Source organism: Salmo trutta, chromosome 23, assembly GCF_901001165.1.
Source record: "Salmo trutta chromosome 23, fSalTru1.1, whole genome shotgun sequence".
NCBI classification, from domain to species: Eukaryota; Metazoa; Chordata; class Actinopteri; order Salmoniformes; family Salmonidae; genus Salmo; species Salmo trutta.
The window spans coordinates 40900772-40928621 of NC_042979.1; the positions used below are offsets into that span (position 1 = coordinate 40900772).

Below are 27850 nucleotides of genomic sequence, written 5' to 3' on the forward strand. Positions count from 1 at the left end.
ATATTAGGCCTACTTCTCTACTGAATACTGTCAAAATCAAATTGCAATCTAGCCGGAAGCCTACCCAGTGGGCACACACTGGTTGAATCAACGTTGTTTCCACGTAATTTCAAATAAAGTTACGTTGAAGCAATGTGGAATAGACGTTGAATTGATGTATGTGCCCAGTGGGTATTTGACTAAATCTTTTGATCATAGACTCACATTTCATTTACAGCCCTCTTCTCTAACACTGTACAAGCATTCTGCCTTCTGAGAACCTAGCAGAGAGAATCTGCTGCTGGTGTTTGAGCTATTCTGCCACCAAATGTCTGCTTTACATGAACCAGGTGGTGGCCACACATGGAGAAGAATAAGGCCAGTTATTAATCATCATGTCAATGGTGTCTTACAGACAAAACTGTTCTTAGTAGAGAAAAACCCCAATATTCATCTAAATTATTGTAATGCTTCAAGCGTAGGATGAGACAGTATGATTTCAGCAGTGTAAAGTACTTAAGTAAAAATACTTTAGAGTACTACTTAAGTAGTTTTTGGGAGTATCTGTACTTTCCTTTACTATTTATATTTTTTGGAAACTTTTACTTTTATTTCACTACATTCCTAAAGAAAATAATGTACTTTCTACTTTCTAATGTACTTCCATTTTCTCAGACACCCAAAAGTACTTGTTACATTTTCACAGGAAAATGGTCCAATTCAAACACTTATCAAGAGAACATCCCTGGTCATCCCTACTGCCTCTGATCTGATGGATTCACTAAACAGAGCACATCCCTGGTTATCCCTACTGCCCCTGATCTGACAGACTCACTAAACAGAGAACATCCCTGGTCATCCCTACTGCCCCTGATCTGATGGATTCACTAAACAGAGAACATCCCTGGTTATCCCTACTGCCCCTGATCTGGCGGACTCACTAAACAGAGAACATCCCTGGTCGTCCCTACTGCCCCTGATCTGGCGGACTCACTAAAAGCAAATGCTTCTTTTGTAAATGATGTCTGAGCATTGGAGTGTGCCCCTGGCTATCCGTAAATAAAATAAAAAACAAAAAATTGTGCCGTCTGGTTTGCTTAATATAAGGAAGTTAAAATGATTTGTACTTTTATTTTTACTTTTGATACTTAAGTACATTTTAGCAATTCCATTTACTTTTGATACTTAAGTATATTTAAAACCAAATACTTTTAGACTTTAACTCAAGTTGTATTTTACTGGATGACTTTCACTTTTACTTGAGACATTTTCTATTAAGGTATATTTACTTTTACTCAAGTATGACAATTGAGTACTTTTTCCACCACTGGATTTCAGCCATGGTTAGAGAGAGTAAGTCTTTGTTGCATGGAGGATTTTGCTTCTAATATTGACCAGTGACCACAAAGCAAGTGTAATATTGTATCAATACAGTAATTTTACTTAGCAACAGTCAATGGCAGCATGTGAAATTGTATTTTCATCTATGTGATACAAAATACAAAACCTGAAACACATTAACAATTTACAGTAAATCCAAAGGACTCCTTCACCTTCATGAGTCATTAGCATGCCCTCCCTCGACCCGGTCTCATCTGAGTCCCTCTCTGTCCAAATGAATATCACTCACTCCTGAATGTGCTGCCAGACCCTGCCATACACTGAAACCATGGAAACAGGTCTGGAGCTAGCTAGCACAGAGGAGGTAGCTGGGGCCAAGGTCTGTGGCACAGGGGTTATACAATACAACCAGACTCATAACATTGATTTTGGGAAACGGTGGCAGCAGTTAGCTAGTGGGTAGTGGGTGCTAGGCTTGGTCACTCTGCCCTGGCTGTCTGTAACCAGAGGTCTACACAGCTTTGCCGGATATCTGAAATGTTTGAAATCGAGTTTTGCGGTCTCAAGAGTTTTATTGGTATCGATTTTTCATGTACGTTGCAGCTGTCTTCAATCATGGCTAACATAGACAGGCTTAAGGAGTGTTAGAGGGACGTAGCTACAAAGGCTGGATACAATTGTAGTGCAATGTCTCCACTTTTGCTGAAACTATACTGCAGTAATGAGAACAGCTTTAGAATATCAGATTCCATTTATAAATTAGGGTTAGATCCAACTAAACAAAGTCAAGCCATCAAGGCAGTCTGAGGAAGACATCAGCTTGATGTCGAAAACGTCAGTTACCTGTATTCATCCTGAACAATGGATTAAAGTGAGCAAATAAGAAATTAATTGAATGGTTTTTGTGGAGTACACCTCTCTGCCTCAAATTAGTCCTTTTGGAGGTTTGTCTTGGTAAGCCCCATCAAGCTTTATGAAAACAATATTTATGAACCGCCATTACAGTGTATATACAGCACTTGACAATAGGCTTCAAAGCAGTTTATACTGTTATGGGGGGGAAATAATTTGACCTCATCCACCACTGGTCAGGTTTGGGGAGTAACGGATTACATGTAACGGATTACAAAAAAACGGAAACCGTAATCCGTTATGTTACCAGCAAAAACATTGTAATCAGATTACAAATACTTTTGAAAAACTAAATGATTACTGAGAGGATTACTTTTAAATTCAGAATGGATGTTTGCGGGAAAAAATCAGTTTCTCAAACTAGACACTCTAATGTACTTGTCCTCTTGCTCAGTTGTGCACCGGGGCCTCCCACTCCTCTTTCTGTTCTGGTTAGAGTCAGTTTGCGCTGGTCTGTGAAGGGGATAGTACACAGCGTTGTACGAGATCTTCAGTTTCTTGCCAATTTCTTGCATGAAACAGCCTTCATTTCTCAGAACAAGAATAGACTGACGAGTTTCAGAAGAAAGTTATTTGTTTCTGGCCATTTTGAGCCTGTAATTGAACCCACAAATGCTGATGCTCCAGATACTCAACTAGTCTAAAGAAGGCCAGTTTTATTGCTTCTTTAATCAGGACAACAGTTTTCAGCTGTGCTAACACAATTGCAAAAGGGTTTTCTAATGATCAATTAGCCTTTTAAAATGATAAACTTGGATTAGCTAATACAACGTGCCATTGGAACACAGGAGTGATGTTTGCTGATAATGGGCCTCTGTACGCCTACGTAGATATTCCATAAAAAATCTGCCGTTTCCAGCTACAATAGTCATTTACAAAATTAACAATGTCGACACTGTATTTCAGATCAATTTGTTGTTATTTTAATGGACAAAAAAATGTGATTTTCTTTCAAAAACAAGGACATTTCTAAGTGACCCCAAACTTTTGAATGGTAGTGCATATACACAGTATGAATCAAAAGTTTGGACACAGTTACTCATTCCAGGGTTTTTCTTTATTTTGACTATTTTCTACATTGTAGAATAATAGTGAAGACATCAAAACTATGAAATAACACATATGGAATCATGTAGTAACCAAAAAAGGCAGCCAGCAGCTTCCTGTGATCGCGTCTCAAATGGCACCCTATTCCCTATGAGCCCTGGTCAAAGGTAGTGCACTATATAGGGAATAGGGTTCCATTTGAGATGTGGCCGCTGTCTTTATTATCCTCCCATCTCTCATCGTTAGACGCCGACATTTAACCGCCTCGCTTTTCTGAAGAACAGCTGGCTTGTTTCCGGAAGGCGTCTTTTGTTCCTCCGACGAGGTGTGTGTGTGCGCCTGCCTATCTCCCTGGATTTGTTTTGACAACCCATTTACGTCAGACTAGTCACGGTGTTGAATCGCATCTCAAACTCTCTTTGTCTTTTTGTGAACACTTCAACCCTGCCTTAAACCTTGTTCATCCTTCTTCTTCACTCTTATGCAAAAACATTTAAAAAAAAATGGGTACAAATCATTCTAATGAACAATGTGTTCTTATACCATGGCATTGTTGAATACTCATTTCTGATTGGCTTGAAGGGCATTCTAGAGCATGCATTATTTCCCTGTAACGCACGGTAGAATTCAATGGCTATAGTTCGTTCTTGCATGTTCTATGTTTGAGCTGCTTTTTAAAAGCTGCTTTTGAATTAGATTTTCATAATAGCAAACTAGGACTGATGGTTTGGTTAACTAAACTAGCAAGTCTGTTTGTTTGGTTACCGAGGCAACTACTGTCTATCTAGTAAACTTGCTAGCTGCTTTAGTGGATGTTGAACACATTTATAGCCATGGTATGAAAGGGATAATCAACTCGTGGCTCAATGCGTTCTGTGTAAAATAATGCAATTCCGTGGAAAACACCTTCCACGTTATTCATTATCTTCCACAGAACCCACAGCCCCTTGTTGATTATCCCTTACATATTCATTGACTTGTGATTCAAATGGAAATACTTGTCCTATTTTTAGCTCATTAGCTTGACTAAACATGAGCGGTGACAATTACTGCAGTTGTCTGGTCAAACTCCTAAAGCTTTTTAAGTCTGTCAGATGTTAATCCTATACCTAACCCTAACCCTAAAGCCTTGGGTTATATCTCAGCTGCAGTCGTGATTTAGTGGATGAGATAATGCCATACGGTAGAGATTCATTGTGACTGCAACCCAAATATCACCCTATTACCTATGGGCCCTGGTCAAAAGTAGTGCACTACATAGGGAACAGGGTGCCATTTGGGACGCAGCTCCTGTGCCTTTGAATAAGCAGCCGTGTGGGATAATAATTTAACTAGAAAAGCAGGGGGTCCTAAGCCTTTCAAAGATGCCACTGTGTGATGCAGGCTATTACAGATGAAAACGCAGCAAGAAACTTTGGTTAGATCTTACTGGAAGCATATTATGCACTGTAGCATTTGAACAAACAGGGATTGATTCCAAAAAAGTAAATACTGTCATGATTTCAAAAAGTATCTACTGTCATGATTCCAAAGAGTATCTACTGTTATAGTAGTATCTACTGTTATAGTAGTACTAGGTGCATTCTCTTCCTGATTTCCTCTTAAATTGTTTCAACTAGATATTCCACTTTCCGTTTCCTTTCCAAATCACTTCATTCTGTATAGACAAGTGAAGGAAATGGCTGCTGTTCACTTCATAATGGGAAGCATTAAACTGACTTACAGTAAATCTAGCAGGACATTCATAACATACACTACATGACCAAAAGTATGTGGACACCTGCTCATTGAACAGCTCATTCCAAATTCATGGCCATTAACATACCTCCCTTTGCTGCTATAACAGCCTCCACTCTTCTGGGAAGGCTTTCCATTAGATTTTGGAACATTGCTGCGGGGACTTGCTTACATTCAGCCACAAGAGCATTAGTGAGGTTGGGCCCTGATGTTGGGCGATTTGGCTTGGCTCGCAGTCGGCATTCCAATTCATCCCAAAGGTTTTTGATGGAGGCGAGGTCAGGGCTCTGTGCAGGCCAGTCAAGTTCTTCCAAACCGATTTCAACAAACTATTTCTGTATGGACCTCGCTTTGTGCATAGGGACATTGTCATGCTGAAACAGGAAAGGGCCTTCCCAAACTTTTGCCACAAAGTTGGAAGCACAGAATCATCTAGAATGTCATTGTATGCTGTAACGTTAAGATTTCCCTTCACTGAAACTAAGGGGCCTAGCCCGAACCATGAAAAACAGCCCCAGACCATTAGTCCTCATCCACCAAATATTACAGTTGGCACTATGCATTGGGGCAGGTAGCGTTCTCCTGGCATCCGACAAACCCAGATTCGTCCGTCGGACTGCCAGATGATGAAGCGTGATTCATCACTCCAGAGAACGCGTTTCCACTGCTCCAGAGTCCAATGGTGGCAAGCTTTACACCACTCAAGCCGACGCTTGGAATTGTGCATGGTGATCTTTGGCTTGTGTGCAGAAACCCATTTCATGAAGCTCCTGACAAACAGTTCTTGTGCTGACGTTGCTTCCAGAGGAGCTTCAGCACTCAGCAGTCCCGCTCTGTGAGCTTGTGTGGCCTACCACTTCGCGGCTGAGTCGTTGTTGCTCCTAGATGTTTCCACTTCACAATAACAGTACTTGTAGTTAACCGGGGCAGCTCTAGCAGTGCAGAAATTTGACGAACTGACTTGTTGGAAAGGTGGCATCCTATGACGGGGCCATGTTGAAAGTCACTGAGCTCTACAGTAAGGTCATTCTACTGCCAATGTTTGTCTATGGAGATTGCTGGCTATGTGTTTGATTTTATACACCTGTCAGCAACGGGTGTGGCTGAAATAACATAATACACTAATTTGAAGGGGTGTACACATACTTTTGTATATATGGTGTATTAATCAACTCAACCGTTAACAGAGCTCTCATCATGACCTGTCCAAGGCAGTCAGTGACACTTCTGGGTGAACTATTGTCACCTTGTTCCTGTTGCCTCTTGTGTGGTATCGGACAACCAAAGACTTTCATTAGCTTCAAAGAGAGAGGCGTTTTGTCCACAGATTCATTCACAGCTCTTCACTGCTCCATTCTGGGGCTGTGTAAACTGTAGAGTGGGGCATGCCTATTCATCTTGAGCTATATATAACCCTCCTTGTCCTACCTCCAAGCCTGTTGGGAGAAAACGGAGAGAGAAAGAGAGGGGGGTGGAGAGAGAGGCAGAGGTAGAGAGGCAGAGCAATGGAGAGTTGGAGAGAGAGAGAGAGGAGGGGGAGGATAGAGAAAGAGCTGAGTATCTTTTCTGCTCATTTTTTATCCCTCCTTTCATTCAAGGACATTTCAGCAGTGCTCGGCTGAAAAGGCCTTGTCACACTGTCTGTAAGCGTTGTCCTTATCACCATGAAAAGCCGCACACTTCAGTAGCAAGCAGTATGCATCACTTACCCGTGTTTGGAGGCTTTGGTGTCATTATTCTGTGCAACATTTTCATAGTCAAAATCGCACAGAAATGTTTGTTACAGCCTACGCTTAGTCATGCAATACAGTAAGGCAGCATTCAACTTGACAGACACGAGTTGTTGTACATCTATCATTTTCAATGAATGTCATATAATATTTGAGAGTCTTGAACCTATGTGTGAAGTATGTCCTTTGCTCAGTGCAGTAACTAAGGAAATCATGGGTTTGTTAGTAACTAAGGAAATCATGGGTTTGTTAGTAACTAAGAGAATCAGGGGTTTGTTAGTAACTAAGAGAATCAGGGGTTTGTTAGTAACTAAGGAAATCCGGGGTTTGTTAGTAACTAAGGAAATCAGGGGTTTGTTAGTAACTAAGAGAATCAGGGGTTTGTTAGTAACTAAGAGAATCAGGGGTTTGTTAGTAACTAAGGAAATCAGGGGTTTGTTAGTAACTAAGGGAATTAGGGGTTGTTAGTAACTAAGGGAATCTGGGTTTGTTGTGGAGTTAGAGATCTGTCCATTGTTACATTGACATGCTGGTTTAACTTTTGCAATTCATCTATTAGGCCTGGACTTATTTACGATTCTCACGCTACGTGCGTTCAACCCTTCGGCAGATATCTAACTCCAGACATTGTGGTTTGTGGAGGTAGCCTATATTGAACATGATTGCACTGATCTATCATTCTGATACAAGATGTAAATAGCTATTCTATCAAAACTGGTTGCCAGGATAATGTTAAATTAACGGCCATTAACTTGATTTAAAGAAGCATATTTTAAATGCTGTTATTGGAAGCTAGCTATCATGTAGTCTCGCACAGTTAACACTATTTATAAAATTAATCCAAGCACACATTCTCCCAATGTATCTGAAGTTTTCTTTTGGCTTGGAAAAAGGTTCCGCTTTAATAGGGCGTGGCATTCCTAGCATATTTCAACTGGACGTCTCAATCAGTCACTGCTGACATCCTCAAACAAACATCTGTCTACCAAGCTTATTCTCAGTGCCCCGGCTGCCCACCGGAGAGATTTGCTCTGCCTCCTCATTCTCTACGGAAATCTAAAACTGGAACCCAGGCTATATTTCCCAATTCTCTCTTCTTTTCTCAGCATGTTCTACTCATGAACATTAGATTCCTCCCTCCCTAGGCACAGACAACCTCCAGTATCCATCCATTCATCCTTCAGCCCGTCCACCTGTCTATGACTCTGTGTTTCCTTCTAGAAGCATCAGTCCATCTAGCTAATAACAGGTCACTGTGTGTTGTCGGGGGTCTGAATTTATGGGTCTGCCTGGTGAAAGGATGTGGGGGTTGAAAACAAAGAGAGGGAGGGAGAGAGATAAAGAGAGACCGTGTGAGGGAGAGAGAGAGAGACACAGAGAGGAAAATAAAGAGTAGTCCTCTGTAGCTCAGCTGGTAGAGCATGGCGCTTGTAATGCCAGGATAGTGGGTTTGATTCCTGGGGCCACCCTTACGTAAAATGTATTCACCCATGACTGTAAGTTGCTCTGGATAAAAGTGTCTGCTAAATTCCATTGTAGAGAGAGAGACTGCTGGAATCAACAGAGACCTCCTGGGTGCTTGGACTGGGGCCAGACAACATGAATCTTCAGCGATTGTGTCTGTACTCTGTACTGATGGTGACTGCCCCTCTGGGGGGTGGCTGCCTGGAGGCAATGCATTAACTAATGCAGCCTTCATCACCTTAATGACTACTGTGCTAGGCTGCTAGCTCCAACCTAAAGTATGTTCCAAATGGCACTCTATACCCTACATAGTGCACTACTTCTGACCAGAGCCCTATAGGCCCTGCTCAGAAGTACTGCAATATTGGGAAATGGGTGCCATTTGAGACATGGCCCTACTGTAGCCAGCCAGCAGGCTTCCAGGAAATGAAATGAGACTGTTAGAGCTATTTTGTCTTCTACGTAAGGGTTAGGGAGATGGGTCAGAGTTGTCTGGGTACCAGTCTCTTCAGCTAACATTCCACTCCTTCTCATTGCCAAAGAGACTGGCCTTTCGGCAATCTTCAAATATAAACATTCTATCATTAATGAGCTTGAGGATATCAGAGGATTTGATCCTGATCCTATCATCCAATCACAATGTTTATGCAAATTAGACTGATAGGAAAGCGTTCAAACTTAATTCATGATCTAACATTGGGCATTCTGACATAATACATTTCATTGTAAACATAAACATTGGGCGCGGGGATTCCTGTTTATTGAATTTTTACCACCAGCCAATGTGATCACATCATACCAGAGAAGCTCTCGCCATTCAAACTTCCCCGCCAGTTCATTTTAGAGCAAAATAAGTGACCAAACTATTTTTCTACTTCTGGGACAAACAATGGGCTAGGCTACTGATTGAAGAGCTATAAAATGAATACAGAGGATGGAAGAGAGAGAGGCCAATGGAGATACATGAATTGTGCAAGAAAGGGACAGTGAAGACAGAGATGAGTAAATTATAAATTAATTCATAGACTGGGCTATTAATCCACCATTCATATGCTAGCCTTTAAATTAGGCCTAGCCTACAGTGAATTTAGGCGACCACTTTTTTGGTCTAACGCACGTTTTGTAGCAATGAATTTAAGTTGAACAACGCCAAATGTTTCAGTTTAATTAAATGTGCAATAAAAAAGTACAGTGCCTAGGCCTATTTAATGAAACCCTGGTTGTTGGCCTGGGCAACAGATCGCAACGCAGCGAATCCCCATTCCCCACTGAGCTCATTTTTGGAAATGGCAAGTTCACTTTCTCATCCATAAACACATATCAAGTGCAAGTAAGCTGTCCAGCAGCTCACGTCAGCATGCTGGGGGGCAATTTCATTAGGAGGGACGTCTAAAAGCGTCAGCATGCTTCAGTTCGGCTGGCGCCTAGCCAGAGGGTATGTTCGCATACTCCCTTAAAAGAACTTCGCTTAAAATATGAGGAAAAGGGAAATAGTACTGCTGTCCATTTTGAGACGCCGTAGCCAGTATGCTCTTCCTCCAAATAATCAGAATGAATCTAAAATAACTCAAGAAATCGGTCATTCATTTTGACGTTTTAACAGAGGAGATCTTAGTCGCACAATTTTACATCTAACTAAGATGTTTGGTGCAGTATTTCACAATGAAAATGAGTTGTCTCTCGTTGAACGACAACAAAGGGTGCCTTCGTAAATTCCCTCTGGCTATCTAATCCTATTTCAGAGCACTCGTCTGAGTGTGCTAGAGCGCAGAATAACTGATGAATTTATGAACGCTTAACACCCGTTGAATATGGCCGGTGTCAGTAAACGTCGGCAAAGAAGCGTAATTCAATTGTTGCCAGCAGCAAAATTACAGTCACCAACGCTCTGGATAACATGTAAACAGCCTAACCAGCTCTGCTAGGGCGTGTAAAATGGTCAGAGTGAGGTGTTCTCTCATTTGTGTCTGGAAGTAGCTAGCCAACGTTAGCCAGTTAACTTGGGTGCTTGATTGCCGTTGTGAGGTCAGAACGCTCGGGTCAACCCAACCCCTCCTCCAGAGCGTCCAGTGTGCACTTCGAAGGCTCCGAGAGTGAAACGCTCTGAATGTACTAACAGACAATCTGGCAACGCTCTGAATTTATGAGCGCACTACAGATTGAATTTACGAACACACCCAAAGACTTTATTGAAGAATCCCTACTGTTGACAAATCACCGACGAAGGAGCGTAGACTTCGGCTCTGAACTTCGGCTTGCCTCAAGAAAAAATACCGTGTGCCCGAACAGCCGAAAAAAAAACCAAGGAAGTCCAAAACAAATAGAAACCTCACAAAATGTCTTCATAATAGATGCACAAACTCTTATGCGGACGCCTTAACGTGAATCGCTAAAATAATGATTATGATTACATTTCCATAATTGAAATATTAGACCTATGGGGACATCTATACATTTGGCAGCCAAGCATGAGTGATGAATGTGGCTTTTTATAGTATAGCCACGTTGAAATATCTTCACGCCTACAATAAAAACCACCAGGCTTCTGTCATAAGAGTCAATTAAATGAAGAAGAAAAAAATGAGGCCTACAGGGGGCAGTTTAGAAAAATGAATCCCGTGAAAATCTTCCTCTGGTATAAGCCACACTCAATGTCCCCTTTGCTAAAAATATTTCCAGAACACTCCAAAATCGCAGGTTATAAAATGTAAGAGGAAAAAAACATATTGCTCACGATCTACAGCAATCCTTTAAGTGGACCACAAAAAATCTGAAATGCTTAGGATGCTTAATAAGTGACAACAACAACAAATATATAAAAGTAACTTTATTCCATTACTCAACAATATGAAAGCAGGTGTAATTAAATTGAATAACCTTCCCATAAATCTTACCAGTAGAATAAACCTCTTTAGATGGGCATGGCTCCCAAAGTTTTTGTAATTATTTTTATTACCACACCGAAGACATTCTTTAAAAAGTATACTCAGTCATAACATACTTTTATATGGGCAAATATAACAGAATAAAAAGGAAAGTTTTACATGTTTCTACATCTGAGGGTGGTTTTGTCTCCCTGCTGTTTGATGCTACTTGGCTATCTGCCAAACTTTTCGTTTATTTACTTTGAATACATTTCCCAACGTCTTAATTTTTTCCTCGCTCAACTTTTTACTTTCAACTTTTTCACCCTGGATGCTTTATCTGGACATGGCTCTACAGGACCGCAACCAGCCCAAAAAGCTAAGTTACGTTTGTAACATTAACACTATGCCATCTAATTGCGGTCGCTGTACTCATAATATACAGGAGAACTATCGCCTTATGGTGAGGATAGCCGTGTTGCAAGCCCAGCTTTAGATGCTGTTAGGCAAGGGCAATTTAAGTGTAGGAAAGGATGAAACGGCGTCTGTGCCACCACCAGTAAATACAGATTTTAGTATAAATCCCACGGCACAGTCCCCGCAGCCGGACAATTTTCTCAAGGCTTCTGGAAAGAAATGCTGTCGGCGTGCTCAACCGGTGTCGCTCATTCAGCCGACAGAAACTTTCAACCGGTTCTCCCCATTCAGCAACGAGTCAGAGGCCGAGCTTTCTCAGGTCTCTCCTCCACCTGTTACGGGTCTGAGCTGCCGAAGGCTCCAACCATTAGCTTGGACAAATTGAAAACCCTTGTCATTGGCGACTCCATTACTCACAATATTAGACTTAAAAAGAATCATCCAGCAACCATACACTGTTTAGCAGGGGGCAGGGCTACCAACGTAAAGGCTAATCTTAAGATAGTGCTGGCTAAGGCTAAAACTGGCGAGTGTAGAGAGTATAGAGATATTGTTATCCACATCGGCATCAAAGATGTTAGGATAAAGAGGGCACGACAAAACCTATTCCCCCACAGGAGACTGAAAAGATTTGGCATGGATCCTCAGATCCTCAAAAGGTTTTACAGCAGCACCATCGAGAGCATCCTGACGGGTTACATCACTGCCTGGTATGGCAACTGCTCGGCCTCCGACTGCAAGGCACTCCAGAGGGTAGTGCGTACGGCCCAGTACATCACCGGGGCCAAGCTTCCTGCCATCCAGGACCTCTATACCAGGCGGTGTCAGAGGAAGGCCCTAAAAATGGCCAAAGACTCCAGCCAACTTAGTCATAGACTGTTCTCTCTGCTACCACATGGCAAGCGGTACCGGAGCGCCAAGTCAAGGTCCAAGAGGCTTCTAAACAGCTTCTACCCCTAAGCCATAAGACTCCTGAACAGCTAATCAAATGGCTACCCAGACTATTTGCGTTCGCAAATAGTCCCCCTTACGCTGCTGCTACTCTCTGTTATTATCAATGCATAGCCACCTTAATAACTCTACCCAAATTATTATTTGTTATTCTTATCTCTTACTTTTTTTTAGGTATTTTCTTAAAACTGCATTGTTGGTTAAGGGCTTGTAAGTAAGCATTTCACTGTAAGGTCTACACCTGTTGTATTCGGCGCATGTGACAAATACAATTTAATTTGATTTGAAGCAGTTAGAGGTCACCAAGCGCAAGATAGCTTCAGCATGTAAATCAGCTAGAAAGATGTCGGCATCGAGTAATCGTGTCTGTGCCTCGATCTAGGTTGAGCAAAACAAAACATGGAGGTGTTCGCCTTAGCAATCTCACTGGAATAAGATCTCCATTCCTGTCATTATTGAAAGATATTGTGATATCTCACATCTCAAAATAGGGTTACATAATGTTAGATCCCTCACTTCCAAGGCAGTCATAGGCAATGAACTAATCACTGATCATAATCTTGATGTGATTGGCCTGACTGAAACATGGCCCAAGCCTGATGAATTTACTGTGTTGAATGAGTCCTCTCCTCCTGGTTACACTGGTGACCATATCCCCTGCGCATCCCGCAAAGGCGGAGGAGGTGTTGCTAACATTCATGACAGCAAATTTCAATTTACCCCCAAAAAAGACTGTGTTTTTGTATTTTGAGATTCTAGTCATAATCTATGCAGCCTACTCAATCACTTTTTATACAGTGGAAGTCGGAAGTTAACATACACGGAAGTTTACATACACTCCACAAATTTCTTGTAAACAAACTATAGTTTTGGCAAGTCGGTTAGGACATCTAATTTTCCAACAATTGTTTACAGACAGATTATTTAACTTATAATTCACTGTATCACAATTCCAGTGGGTCAGAAGTTTACATACACTAAGTTGACTATGCCTTTAAACAGCTTGGAAAATTCTAGAAAATGATGTCATGGCTTTAGAAGCTTCTGATAGGCTAACTGACATCATTTGAGTCAATTGGAGGTGTACCTGTGGATGTATTTCAAGGCCTACCTTCAAACTCAGTGACTCTTTGCTTGACATCATGGGAAAATCAAAAGAAGTCAGCTAAGACCTCAGAAAAAATGGTAGTCCTCCACAAGTCTGGTTCATCCTTGGGAGCAATTTCCAAACACCTGAAGGTACCACGTTCATCTGTACAAACAATAGTACGCAAGTATAAACACCATGGGACCACACAGCCGTCATACCGCTCAGAAAGGCGGTGCGTTCCGTCTCCTAGAGATGAACGTACCTTGGTGTGAAAAGTGCAAATCAATCCCAGAACAACAGCAAAGGACCTTGTGAAGATGTTAGAGGAAACAAGTACAAAAGTACCTATATCCACAGTAAAACGAGTCCTATATCGACATAACCTGAAAGGCCGCTCAGCAAGGAAGAAGCCACTGCTCCAAAACCGCCATAAAAAAGCCGGACTACGGTTTGCAACTGCACATGGAGAAATGTCTTCTGGTCTGATGAAACAAAAATAGAACTGTTTGGCCATAATGACCATCATTATGTTTGGAGGAAAAGGGGGAGGCTTGCAAGCCGAAGAACACCATCCCAACCATGAAGCACGGGGGTGGCAGCATCATGTTGTGGGGGTGCTTTGCTGCAGGAGGGACTGGTGCACTTCACAAAATAGAAGAAATCACAAGGAAGGAAAATTATGTGGATATATTAAAGCAACATCTCAAGACATCAGTCAGGAAGTTATAGCATTTGGAAGACATGGGTCTTCCAAATGGACAATGACCCCAAACATACTTCCAAAGTTGTGGCAAAATGGCTTAAGGACAACAAAGTCAAGGTACTGGAGTGGCCATCACAAAGCCCTGACCTCAATCCCATAGAAAATTTGTGGGCAGAACTGAAAAAGTGTGTGTGAGCAAGGAGGCCTACAAACCTGACTCAGTTACACCAGCGCTGTCAGTAAGAATGGGCCAAAATTCACCCAACTTATTGTGGGAAGCTTGTGGAAGGCTACCCGAAACGTTTGACCCAAGTTAAACAATTTAAAGGCAATGCTACCAAATACTAATTGACTGTATGTAAACTTCTGACCCACTGGGAAAGTGATGAAAGAAATAAAAGCTGAAATAAATCATTCTCTCCACTATTTTTCTGACATTTCACATTCTTAAAATAAAGTGGTGATCCTAACTGACCTAAGACAGGGAATCTTTACAAGGATTACATGTCAGGAGTTTTTTGAAAAACTGAGTTTAAATGTATTTGGCTAAGGTGTACGTAGACTTCCGACTTCAACTGTAGCTACTGTTTACAGGCCTCCTGGGCCGTATACAGCGTTCCTTACTGCGTTACCTGAATTCCTATCGGAGCTTGTAGTCATGGCAGATAATATCACATTTTTGGTGACTTTAGTATTTACATGGAAAAGTCCACAGACCCACTCCAAAAGGCTTTCGGAGTCATCATCAACTCATTGGGTTTTGTCCAACATGTCTCCGGACCTACTCATTGCCACAGTCATACCCTGGATGTAGTTTTGTCCCGTAGAATAAATACTGTGGATCTAAATGTTTTTCCTCATAATCCTGGACTATCGGACCACCATTTTATTACATTTGCAATCGCAACAAATAATCGGCTCAGGCCCCAGCCAAGGATCATCAAAAGCCATGCTATAAATTCTCGGACAACCCAAAGATTCCAAGATGCCCTTCCAGACTCCCTCCACCTACCCATGGATGTCGGAGTACAAAAATCGGTTAACTACCTAACTGAGGATCTTAATTTAACCTTGTGTAATACTCTAGATGCAGTCATATCCCTAATAACAAAAAATTGTTGTCACAAGAAATTTGCTCCCTGGTATACAGAAAAGTCTTCTGGCTAGCTTGGAAAGACAGTCTGTGGAATATCGAAGAGCCCTCACTGCTGCTCGATCATCCTATTTTTCCAACCTAATTGAGGAGACAATTAAAAAAACAATTATTTACATCTTTCACTTCAGCAGTGATAAATTCATGAACATCTTCAATGAATAGATCATGATCATTAGAAAGCAAATGATGGACTCCACTTTGAATCTGCGTATTTCTCCAAAGCTCAGTTGTCCTGAGTTTGCACAGAACTGCCAGGACCTAGCATCAATAGAGACACTCAAGTTTGGCACATTCATGAAAATAGTCATGGCCTCTAAACCGTCAAGCTGCATACTGGACCCTATTCCAACTAAACTACTGAAAGAGCTACTTCCTGTGCTTGGCCCTCCTATGTTGAACATAATAAATGGCTCCCTATCCACCGGATGTGTACCAAACTCACTAAAAGTGGCAGTAATAAAGGCCAGAAAATGTAAAAAATTATCAGCCTATATTGAATTTCCCATTCCTCTCAATTAAAAAAAAGCTGTTGCACAGCAACTCACTGCCTTCCTGAAGACAAATAATGTATATGAAATGCTTCAGGCTGGTTTTAGACCCCATCATAGCACCGAGACTGCACTCGTAAAGGTGGTAAGTTACCTTTTAATGGTGTCAGACCAAGGCTCTGCATCTGTCCTCGTGCTCCTAGACCTTAGTGCGGCTTTAGACACCATCTATCATCACATTCTTTTTGAGAGATTAGAAACCCTAATTGGTCTACACGGACAAGTTCTTGCCTGGTTTAGATCTTATCTGTCAGAAAGATATCAGTTTGTCTCTGTGGATGGTTTGACGTCTGACAAATCAATCGTAAGTTTCAGTTTTCCTCAAGGTTCAATATATTGTTTTCAATATATATTCTACCTCTTGGTGATGTCATTTGAAAACACAATGTCAACTTTCACTGCTATGCGGACGACACACAGCTGTACATTTCGATAAAACTTGGTGAAGCCCCAAAATTGCCTTCCCTGGAAGCCTGTGTTTCAGGCATAAGGAAGTGGATGGTGGCAAATGTTTTACTTTTAAACTCAGACAAAACAGATGCTAGTTCTAGGTCCCAAGTTGTTGGATCTGACAATTAATCTTGGTGGTTGTACAGTCGTCTCAAATAAAACTGAGAAAGACCTAGGCATTACTCTGGACCCTGATCTCTCTTTTGACCAACATATCAAGAATATTTCAAGGATAGTTTTTTTCCATATTCGTAACATTGCAAAAAATCTTATAAAGCACTAAATAAACTTCAGTTAGTGCTAAACACAGCTGCTAGAATCCTGACTAGAACCAAAACATTTGATCATATTACTCCAGTGCTAGCCTCTACATTGGCTTCCTGTTAATGCTAGGGCTGATTTCAAAGTTTTACAGCTAACCTACAAAGCTTGCTCCTGCTGTACAAACCTACACGAACGCTACGGTCACAAGACGCAGGCCTCCTTATTGTCCCTAGAATTTCTAAGCAAACAGCTGGAGGCAGGGATTATTCCTATAGAGCTCAATTTTATGGAATGATCTGACTATCCAAGTGAGAGACACAGACTCAACCTTTAAGTCTGTACTGAAGACTCATCTCTTCAGTAGGTCTTATGAATGAGTGTAGTCTGGCCCAGGCACTGGAGCGACGAACTGCCCTTGCTGTCTCTGCCTGGCCGGCTCCCCTCTCTCCACTGGGATTCTCTGCCTCTGACTCTATTACAGGGGCTGAGTCACTGGCTTACTAGTGCTCTTCCATGCCGTCCCTAGGAGGGGTGCGTCACTTGAGTGGGTTGAGTCACAGACGTGATCTTCCTGTCCGGTTTTGCACCCCCTCGGGCGCGTGCGGTGAAGGAGATCTTCGTGGGCTATACTCAGCTTTGTCTCAGGGTAGTAAGTTGATGGTCTGCGGATATCCCTCTAGTGGTGTGGGGGCTGTGCTTTGGCAAAGTGGGTGGGGTTATATCCTGTCTGGTTGGCCCTGTCTGGAGGTATCGTCGGAAGGGCCCCAGTGTCCCCTGACCCACCCCCGTCTCAGCCTCCAGTATCTATGCTGCAATAGTCTATGTGCCGGGGGGGTTAGGGTCAGTCTGTTGTATCTGGTGTAATTCTCCTGTCTTATCTGGTGTCCTGTGTGACTTTAAGCATGTTCCCTCTAATTCTCTCTCTCTCCCTCCCCTCCCGGAGGACCTGAGCCCTAGAATCATGCTTCAGGACTACCTTGCCTGATGACTCCTGGCTGTCCCCAGTCCACCTGGTCTTGCTGCTGCTCCAGTTTCAACTGTTCTGCCTGCAGCTAGGGAACCCTGACCTGTTTACCAGACGTGCTGTTTTCGACTCTCTCTACCGTACCTGCTGTTTCGACCACTGAATGCTCGGCTATGAAAAACCAACTGACATTTACTCTTGAGGTACTGACCTGTTGGACCCTCTACAACCACTGTGATTATTATTTGACCTTGCTGGTCATCTATGAACGTTTGAACATTCTGAAGAACAATCTGGCCTTAAATGGCCATATACTCTTATAATCTTCACTTGGCACAGCCAGAAGAGGACTGGTCACCCCTCAGAGCCTGGTTCGTCTCTAGGTTTCTTCCTAGGTTCCGGCCTTTCTAGGGAGTTTTTTCTAGCCACCTTGCTTCTACATCTGCATTGCTTGCTGTTTGGGGTTTTAGGCTGGGTTTCTGTATAGCACTTTGTGACATCTGCTGATGTAAAAAGGGCTTTATAAATACATTTGATCGATTTTAACCTTCCAGACTTGGAATTGTATCAACTCCCTACCCAAGGCTTTTACTTGCTACATAGGGCTAGTTATTAAATGCACTAAAGAGGAACAATGGGTACATATTGAAGATGCGCATGCCCATGTCTATTTTTAAAGGATAAAGCTAAGAACATTAACAACTTAATAGTTAAGAACACTATAACGATATGGAAGAAAATTAAACATATATTTTGCAAGAACCAATATCACTCCCTAGAAACACAACCTTATGGAACAATCCTTGGATAGCTTTTTAGAATTCATCGATAAATTGTCCCACATGGAAAACTAAAGGCATAGAAACCGTAAATGACTTGGTAATAGGAAATACATTCATTTCCGTGATAGCTTAAAAAAACTATTTTGGACTGACCAATGTAGGTATTTTCAAATACATCCAATTTAAAAGTTTTATATCACACAATGTTAATTTGAAATCTTTTGGACATCAGAGCAATCTTGAGGGAATCCTATTTGAGTCACCAAAGGATGTTCATATGATAGGTAAACTATAGAAAACCTTGCAGAGAGCCTATACACATTTTTATTATTATTATTGGAACCAAGATGAAAAAATAATTGATATTGGTACAAGATGGAAGGAATGTTGAAACATGACTAATGAGATTACAGTTAACAAAAATGTACTCTTAATCCAGTATAAATTAATGTATAGAATGTATTATACAAGAGACAAAATTCACAAATTCTACAGCACAATGGCAGATTCATGTTTGAAGTGTAAAATTCTAATGACTCCATAATTCATGCCTTCTGGGAATTTTACAAAATTATAAAATTATAAATTCTAGGCGGAGTTGGAAAGATGGATGTCAGAGGTATGGCAATGTAAATGAACTTTTAATTTGCCTGTCTGTATATTTCAAGACATGACATACTGTATGAGGGTGCAGTGAGATACCCGATGGGCTGGACAATACTCTTCTCATCAATTATCTTAAAAAACTGATTCTCAAAAACTGGAAATCAGCCAATCCTCCATTGTTCACACAATGGAAAGGTCAAATGCTTTGTTATCAAAAAATTGAAAGAGCGTGGGCGACGGAGAGAAACAAAATGGTGCAGTTTGAGGCCATGTGGCAGAAAGTGATAAGGGTGCTGGAGATAAGGGTGGGGACTAGTGGGTCTGGGCAGATGTGATGTTTGCATGATGATGTTATTTGTATGTTTTGTATTATTTATAATATATAAAAAATTATATAAAAAAAGAAATAAGGCACATACTTGCATAATAATTACATATCTAACATCTCTAGTAATATTATAGCTCTCTCTCTCTTCACCATTCAAACTTTCCTTGTTAATTATTTTGAAAGCATAGCCACGGGAAGTACGGCTGCTGAGGTAGCTGCAGCACCCCCTGAAAGTGTGAATATTTTTCACAAAAGTAGTACACTGGGCCTTTACTAGTCCTGTATTTGCAGACCGATATAGGGCAAATATTAGTTTTGTTTAATCACAAAACCGGAGAGCAACATCTGTCCAGTGATGTCCACAAAACATATTGCATGTAACAAGAGATGGGGAGGTTCTTTGGGAAGGGGGGAATGGGGAGGTTGGCTGGGAAGGGGGGGACAGAGAGAAAGACATCCCCCCTCTGCTTCCCAAAACCCGATTTCTTTCCCAAACCCCATAGAAACAGTATGGGTATTTATCAAAGTTGGATTTGTTTTCGAATCATTTGTGGGTCTGTGTAATCTGAGGGAAATATGTGTCTCTAATATGGTCATACATTTGGCAGGAGGTTAAGAAGTGCAGCTCAGTTTCCACTTCATTTTGTGTGCAGTGTGCACATAGCCTGTCTTGTCATGAGAGCCAGGTCTGCCTACGGCGGCCATTCGCAATAGCAAAGCTATACTCACTGAGTCTGTACATAGTCAAAGCTTTCCTTAAATTCTCTCTCGCTCTCTCTATCGCACTCTCTCTCTCATATATTCCCTGTCAGACAGACTTGATTTTCCACTCTCCAGGCTGGCTCGCCGTGTGATCGTAGTACTGTACTCTACTGTCATATCAGGCTTCTTCTGTTTGCAGTAATTAGAGCAGTGTATTGAGACAGTTATGTTGCTTCATGTCGCGTGCTTTGTGCAAACACAGACCTGAGACACAGGCGTTTAGTGTAGAACAGCTAGCCAGGTCTGAAGAGACGGTGGTTCAGTTATGACAGAGCAGGGGTCCATGTCTGCTTGCATCTTAATTGAGGTTTGTCTGGGATTTGTGTGTGTGTGGGGGGGGGGGGGGGGTGCTTGTGTGTGTGTTTGTTTAAATATCCTTGTGGGTACCAGAAGTCCTAACAAGGATAGTTAAACAAGGAAAATTTGCCGGTCCCCACGAGGAAAAATGCTATTTTAGGTTTAGGGTTACAATTAGGGTTAGGCATTACAGTGAGGTTTAGGGTTAAGGTTAGGAGTTAGGGTTTGGTATAGTTTTAGGGTTAGGGGTTATGGTTAGGTTAAGGGTTGGGGTCAGATTTAGGGTAAGGGGTTAAGGAGAAAGGATTTTGGATTGGAATCAATTATTTGGTCCCCACAAGGATAGCAATACAAAACTGTGTGTGTGTGTGTGTACCTGTCTGTATGCAAGTTAGAGTAAAATGAGGGCAAGTGATTAACAGTGTGCTTGTTTATGCACTTTATGTGCATGATGACTGAGTGTGTGAGCATGTACATGTGCATATGTGTGTGTGTGTGCCTCTCTCTGTCTCTCTCTTTCTCTCTGTTTGTGTGTTTAACCTAGCATATCCTAGCTGCCACAGTCTGATAAGAGCTCGGTGGTCTTCAAACTGAGTTAAGCTGCGGCTCAGCAACGGAAGGCAAAATGACCACGTAGTCATGGTCCAGGCTGCTTCTGCTAGACTGATTGGTTGAACCTGTCGTTGAGGGGTTTTGTGTCGTCTGCTCGACTCAATATATATTTTGTGATGAGAGGACACTTCAATAAAACACCAATGAGTGCTTAGCAACAGTGGTGGTGTTTGTTCTAGTGGCAGGTAAATTGGGATTGAAACGATGACATGTCAGCTTTGAGAGAGATGGGTTGAGAGAAGATGGATTGAGAGGGTTTGAGACGAGAGACATCTCAGAGTCTATTGCTTATGGTTAATACTGTAATGAAATGTTGATATTGTATGGAAATGAGTGTTTGTAGGCTTAGGCTGTATAAAGATGTATAAAATAATAACATATTTATCATTGAGCCAAATATTTTGTTTGATTGATCCATCTCAGAAAAGTTGGAAGTAGAAAATGATCACACATCATTTTTTTGGTCTAAATCTAAATATGCTTAAATTCCCTTTTAGAATGCTGTATTTTGACATAAAAACAATTTATGACCTTTAACTCTGCTTCAGTGGGGAGTTTTCGAGTGACTTGATACTGTAGGAAAGAGAATGCCATGGGGGAAATCTTTACTTTTCTCAACTGAATAGGGGACCTGCGGGTTGAATTGACATTGCTCTTGCACAGTATGTCTGCCAATGCCACAGAGGAAAAAAGACCAGTTCTGTGAACAGTCTTTGTCCTTATGTAACCGATGTGAAATGGCTAGTTAGTTAGCGGTGGTGCGCGCTAATAGCGTTTCAATCGGTGACGTCACTCACTCTGAGACCTGAAGTAGGGTTACCCCTTGCGTTGCAAGGGCCGTGGCTCTTGTGGCGCGATGGGTAACGATGCTTCGGTGGGTGTCAGTTGTTGATGTGTGCAAGGGTCCCTGGTTCGAGCCCGGGTTGGGGCGAAGAGAGGGACGGAACCTACACTGTTACACTTATGAGAGGCAGAAAGCTTAGGAATTCACTTTAAGATCCCGTGTGTATTTGGGTTGTAGCTAGTATAGGCCTCAACTTAGCAGATATGCAGAGTTAGAACACACAAGTCCATTTTTAGATTTAGCATGATTCACATGGAGGTTGCCCTGAATTCCAGCCAATCCAGTGTCTCTCCTCCTACACGTAAAACGTCCTAAATGATTAACATTAGCAAATAACCTATTGTGAAGCTTATGTTTAGTAGAACCCCTCCTCTCCCCACTGTTCTCTATGTGTTGATGGACGTGGTCTGTAGTTGCTTCAGACAGTGATGTGCTCCTATTGGTCTTCCAACGCCTGTAATCCAGCCATCTGGGAACCCTACCCTAACCCTAAAATGAACCCCTATCCTTACCCTAACCTTAACCATATCCTTAACTATTTTACATTTTGACTTCAATGGGGTGGGGACGTTCCCAAGGAACCCGGATAGCAAGGACCCCACGTCCACCCCTGCCCTCCTCTCCTCTGTTGTCCCCCTTGTCCACCTCCCCTCTCCTCCGGCCGCCCAACCGCCACTTCCCAGATGCCCAGTTACCATGGCAACAGAGGCACGGAAGCGTGGAAGCAAACCCAGCAGTCCGGGTGTGATAGTGATTGTGGAAACACTGGACTGGGCTATAGCTATTTGCTTTACTCATTTCATACGTATATATTCTATTCTACTGTATTTTAGTCATTACCACTCCGTCATTCTTTTACTTTTAGATTTGTGTGTATTGTTGTGAATTGTTAGATACTACTGCATTGTTGGGAATAGGCTGCCATTTGGGACGCATCCAATGCACTGCACAGGAAGTGGCCCTTTTTCTCTCTCTTTCTCTCTCTCTCTGTTGCTCAATTAAAGGCTGAGGTTGCTATCGGTGCGTACGGTAGTCATTAAGCAAAGTGCAAGAGCAGCTGACTGTGATGAAGTGATGGGTTTTTACTCTGAGCTGTAGATGTATGTCAGGCAGTGCTGTATCTCTGGTTTGAATTATGTGGCGTTCAATCTTTCAATTGACTATTGATGATAATAATCCTCATTCAGACAGTTAGCGAAGTTGTTCGTACCACTCGTTTAGGATGGTCACCTATTTTCGACCACTGCTACTTTATAATAAAAATTCACAGATTGAGTTGATTCACCATTGTTCGTCAAGGAGTGATATCGCCCGAGAGGCCCTGTCTCTCCTTGTCTGTCTGTCTGTCTGTCTGTCTGTCTGTCTGTCTGTCTGTCTGTCTGTCTGTCTGTCCGGACGGACGGACGTCCGTCCGGGTGCTTGTGTGCATCTTTACCCCAGTTAACTAGACTGTCTGGCTGTCTATGTTGAAACTGACAGTTTTATCTGAAAGAGGTATGCCCATCTCTGTCTGTAGGACACAGCGGGTCAGGAGCGATACCGGACCATTACCACAGCATACTACAGAGGAGCTATGGGCTTCATCCTGATGTATGACATCACCAACGAGGAGTCCTTCGGTTGCGTGCAGGACTGGTGAGTCAACCATTTATTGCCGTCTGTTTTCTTCACCAGGTGTGTCATGGCAGTTGGATGTCTTTTCTTTTTGTTTTCACCTCCCTCTAACCCTTTGTATCCGTAATAGGGTGTTGTACATCCTTTATGTCAAATACAGTACACCCTGTTTAAAAGGCAAACAACGGAAGAAATTCCAAGAAACGGTGTGATGAGTCATTGGTTAGCTTGGCTGAACATGGCTTCCACCTCAGTGGCCGAAGGCAACCATTTTGTGCACTGAGGCTTAAGTGGAAACAATGGGAAGCAGTGCATGGCATGAAACTCCATATTCTTCCTCACATTGGGACCCTGAAGCAGAGTGTGGATCGATAGCTGCTACAGTCGCATAGTGTAATTCCAACAGCAGGGGAGATGTCCTTACAACACACAGTCTGTGTTTACAGATAGAGAATAGTTACACAATGTGTGGCGAACATAGACTAAAGTAGCGTTGAATGGTTGAATACGCAATATAGCCTAGCTATTCTCAGTTGCACTTCAGTCAAAAATGTTTGCTTATAAAGTCTTAATGGAGTCTTCAGAATGCCTTTAGAAGGCCTATATTGTGGTTTCACAAATCATAAGCTAGTAAAAAGGTGGTAAGCTCATTTGCTATATCTTGGTTGAGAAGTTGGCATAGCTAGCTGTCTGGTAGCTATCTAGCTAGAACAGTAGGCTATGCTAAGCAACTAATATTGGCTAGCTAATTTGCTTATATTAGATAGCTAATTTTATGTAAGGTAATGTTATTTAGCTGTTATACATTTTAGAATGGAACAACCCAATGTAAATCACAAACCACAACCCTCCAGCGTTAACTAGTAGCCAACATAGCAAGCTCTCAACCAAGATAACCAGCTAACTATGTCAAATGTGTTGAATGTTCCATGAACAGCACACCGTTTTAACTAATTCAATATTATCATAACACAACACAGAAAGCATATGGTACTTCATGCACGCTTACCCATAGGCCTATTTTATCACAACCAGTTATAGTTCCTCAGAGGTTACTACTGCACTGTAGGAAGACCAAGGGAAAGGTTTGCTCTTTCTCAATGGGTCTATATGCTTGCATCACTAAACCGGATGATATTTTAACCAAAAAAAGGAGAGAAAAAAGGGACAGAACAGAAGCAAACGGCAGTCCAGCGGAGGGGCTTAATATTTAAATCTATTGATTGTAGCCCTCCTCACATACACTCTGCTTCTTCAGTACAGGACTGAAACCTGAGACCGGTGTGAGTCTTGAGGCTGAGGGGGTCCTAAAATGTACACCGTACTGTGGTCTAGTTTGGTATAAAGCAGCACAGTTGCCTGTGGGCAGTTAATGGACCAACAGAAGCATGTTACACTGCAAGCCTGCTTATAGACTAATTGGGTGACACTTTATTTGGTGTGATTATAAATGGCTGATAAAAGCATTATTAGATGCTTGACAGACACTATGCATATGAGAATGTATTAACCATTTATATTATCTATTATTATAAACTGTGTGGTTCCAGCCCTGAATGATGATTGGCTGACAGCCGTGGTATATCACAGGCACGACAAAACATTTATTATGTTGGTAACCAGTTTATAATAGCAATAATGCACCTCGGGGGTTTGTGGTATATGGCCAATATACCACGACTAAGGGCTGTGTCAAGGCAAGCTGCAATGCGTCGTGCATAAGAACAGCCCTTAGCCGTGGTATATTGGCCATATACCACACCCCCTCAATGCCTTATTGCTTAATTATATTATGATATATACTCCATGATTCATGAACAACAGGCTTTACATAGCAAGGCTAATGGACAAACTATGTCATAGTGTTTATTTGCAGTGCTCTCGGAAAGTATTCAGACCCCTTGACTTTTTCCACATTTTGTTACGTTACAGCCTTATTCTAAAATAGTTTCAAAAGTTTATTTTCCTCATCAATCTACACACAATACCCCATAATGAACATAGTTATTCAGACCCTTTACTCAGTACTTTGTTGAAGCACCTTTGGCAGCAGTTACAGCCTCGAGTCTTCTTGGGTATGACGCTACAAGCTTGGCACACCTGTATTTGGGGAGGTTCTCCAGTTCTTCTATGCAGATCCTGTCAAGTTCTGTCAGGTTGGATGGGGAGCGTCGCTGCACAGCTATTTTCAGTTCCAGGGTCTGGCTGGGACACTGAAGGATGTTCAGAGACTTGTCCCAAAGCCACTCCTGCATTGTGTTGGCTTAGGGTCGTTGTCCTGTTAGACGGTGAACCTTTGCCCCAGTCTGAGATCTTGAGCATTCTGAAGCAGGTTTTCATCAAGGATCTCTCTGCACTTTGCGCTGTTCATCTTTCCCTCGATCCTGCCTAGTCTCCCAGTCCTTGCCGCTGAAAAACATCTCATCAGCATGATGCTGCCACCACCATGCTTCACCGTAGGGATGGTGCCAGGTTTCCTCCAGAGGTGACGCTTGGCATTCAGGCCAAAGAGTTCAATATTGGTTTCGTCAGACCAGTGAATATTGTTTCTCATGGTCTGAGAGTCTTTAGGTGCCTTTTGGCAAACTCCAAGCGGGCTGTCATGTGCCTTTTACTGAGGAGTGGCTTCCGTCTGGCCACTGTACCATAAAGTCCTGATTGGTGGAGTGCTGCAGAGATGGTTGTCCTTCTGGAAGGTTCTCCCATCTCCACAGAGGAACTCTGGAGATCTGTCAGTGATCATTGGGTTCTTGGTAACTCCCTGACCAAGGCCCTTCTCCCCCCCCCCCCGATTGCTCAGTTTGGCCGGGCGGCCAGCTCTAGGAAGACTCTTGGTTGTTCCAAACTACCATTTAAGAATGAATGAGGCCAATGTGTTCTTGGGGACCTTCAATCCTGCAGACATTTTTTCGTACCCTTCCACAGATCTGTGCCTCAACATAATCCTGTCTCAGAGCTCTACAGACAATTCCTTCAACCTCGTGGCTTGGTTTTTGCTCTGACATGCACAGTCAACTGTGGGACCTTATATAGGAAAACCCCCAAAAACCCTGAAATCTCCATCGCTAACTATAACATTTTCCGCCAAGATAGAACTGCCAAAGGGGGCGGTGTTGCAATCTACTGCAAAGATAGCCTGCAGAGTTCTGTATTACTATCCAAGTCTGTACCCAAACAATTCGAGCTTCTACTTCTAAAAATGCACCTTTCCAGAAACAAGTCTCTCACTGTTGCCGCTTGCTATAGACCTCCCTCCGCCCCCAGCTGTGCCCTCGATACCATAGGTGAATTGATTGCCTCCCATCTAACTTCTGAGCTCGTGCTACTAGGTGACCTAAACTGGGAAATGCTTAACACCCCGGCCATCCTACAATCTAAGCTTGATGCCCTCAATCTCACACAAATGATCAATGAACCTACTAGGTACAACCCCAAAGCCGTAAACACGGGCACCCTCATAGATGTCATCCTAACTAACTCGCCCTCCAAATACACCTCTGCTGTTTTCAATCAAGATCTCAGCGATCACTGCCTCATTGCCTGCATCCGTAATGGGTCTGCGACCAAACGACCACAACAACGATCACTGTCAAACGCTTCATAAAAAAATTCTGCAAGCAGGCCTTTCTAATCGACCTGGCCGGGGTATCCTGGAATGACATTGACCTCATCCCGTCAGTAGATGATGCCTGGCTATTCTTTAAAAGTGCCTTCCTCACCATCTTAAATAAGCATACCCCACTCAAAACATGTTGAACTAGGAATAGATCTAGTCCTTGGTTCACTCCAGACCTGTCTGCCCTTGACCAGCACAAAAACATCCTGTGGCGTTCTGCATTAGCATTGAATAGCCCTCGTGATATGCAACTTTTCAGGGAAGTTAGGAACAAATATACACAGGCAGTTAGAAAAGCTAAGGCTAGCTTTTTCAAACAGAAATTTGCATCCTGTAGTACTAACTCAAAAAAGTTCTGGGACACTGTAAAGTCCATGGAGAATAAGAACACCTTCTCCCAGCTGCCCACTACTCTGAGGCTAGGAAACACTGTTACCACCGATAAATCCACTATAATTGAGAATTTCAATAAGCATTTCTCTACGGCTGGCCATGCTTTCCACCTGGCTACCCCTACCCCGGTCAACTGCCCGGCACCCTCCACAGCAACCCGCCAAAGCCCCCACCATTTCTCCTTCACCCAAATCCAGATAACAGATGTTCTGAAAGAGCTGCAAAATCTGGACCCATACAAATCAGCCGGGCTAGACAATCTGGACCTTCTCTTTCCAAAATGATCTGCCAAAATTGTTGCAACCCCTATTACTAGCCTGTTCAACCTCTCTTTCGTATCGTCTGAGATTCCCAAAGATTGGAAAGCTGCCGCGGTCAT

General features: G+C 42.4%; 1 protein-coding gene across 1 annotated transcript in view; it reads left to right on the forward strand.

Annotated features, from left to right (window-relative positions):
- LOC115160064 (ras-related protein Rab-3C) overlaps positions 1-27850 on the forward strand; it is a 60953-nt gene that overhangs the window by 5828 nt on the left and 27275 nt on the right. Inside the window, exon 3 of the mRNA XM_029710325.1 lies at positions 23365-23483. Coding sequence (XP_029566185.1) covers positions 23365-23483 — 119 coding nt within the window. The remainder of the gene's footprint in view (positions 1-23364; positions 23484-27850) is intronic.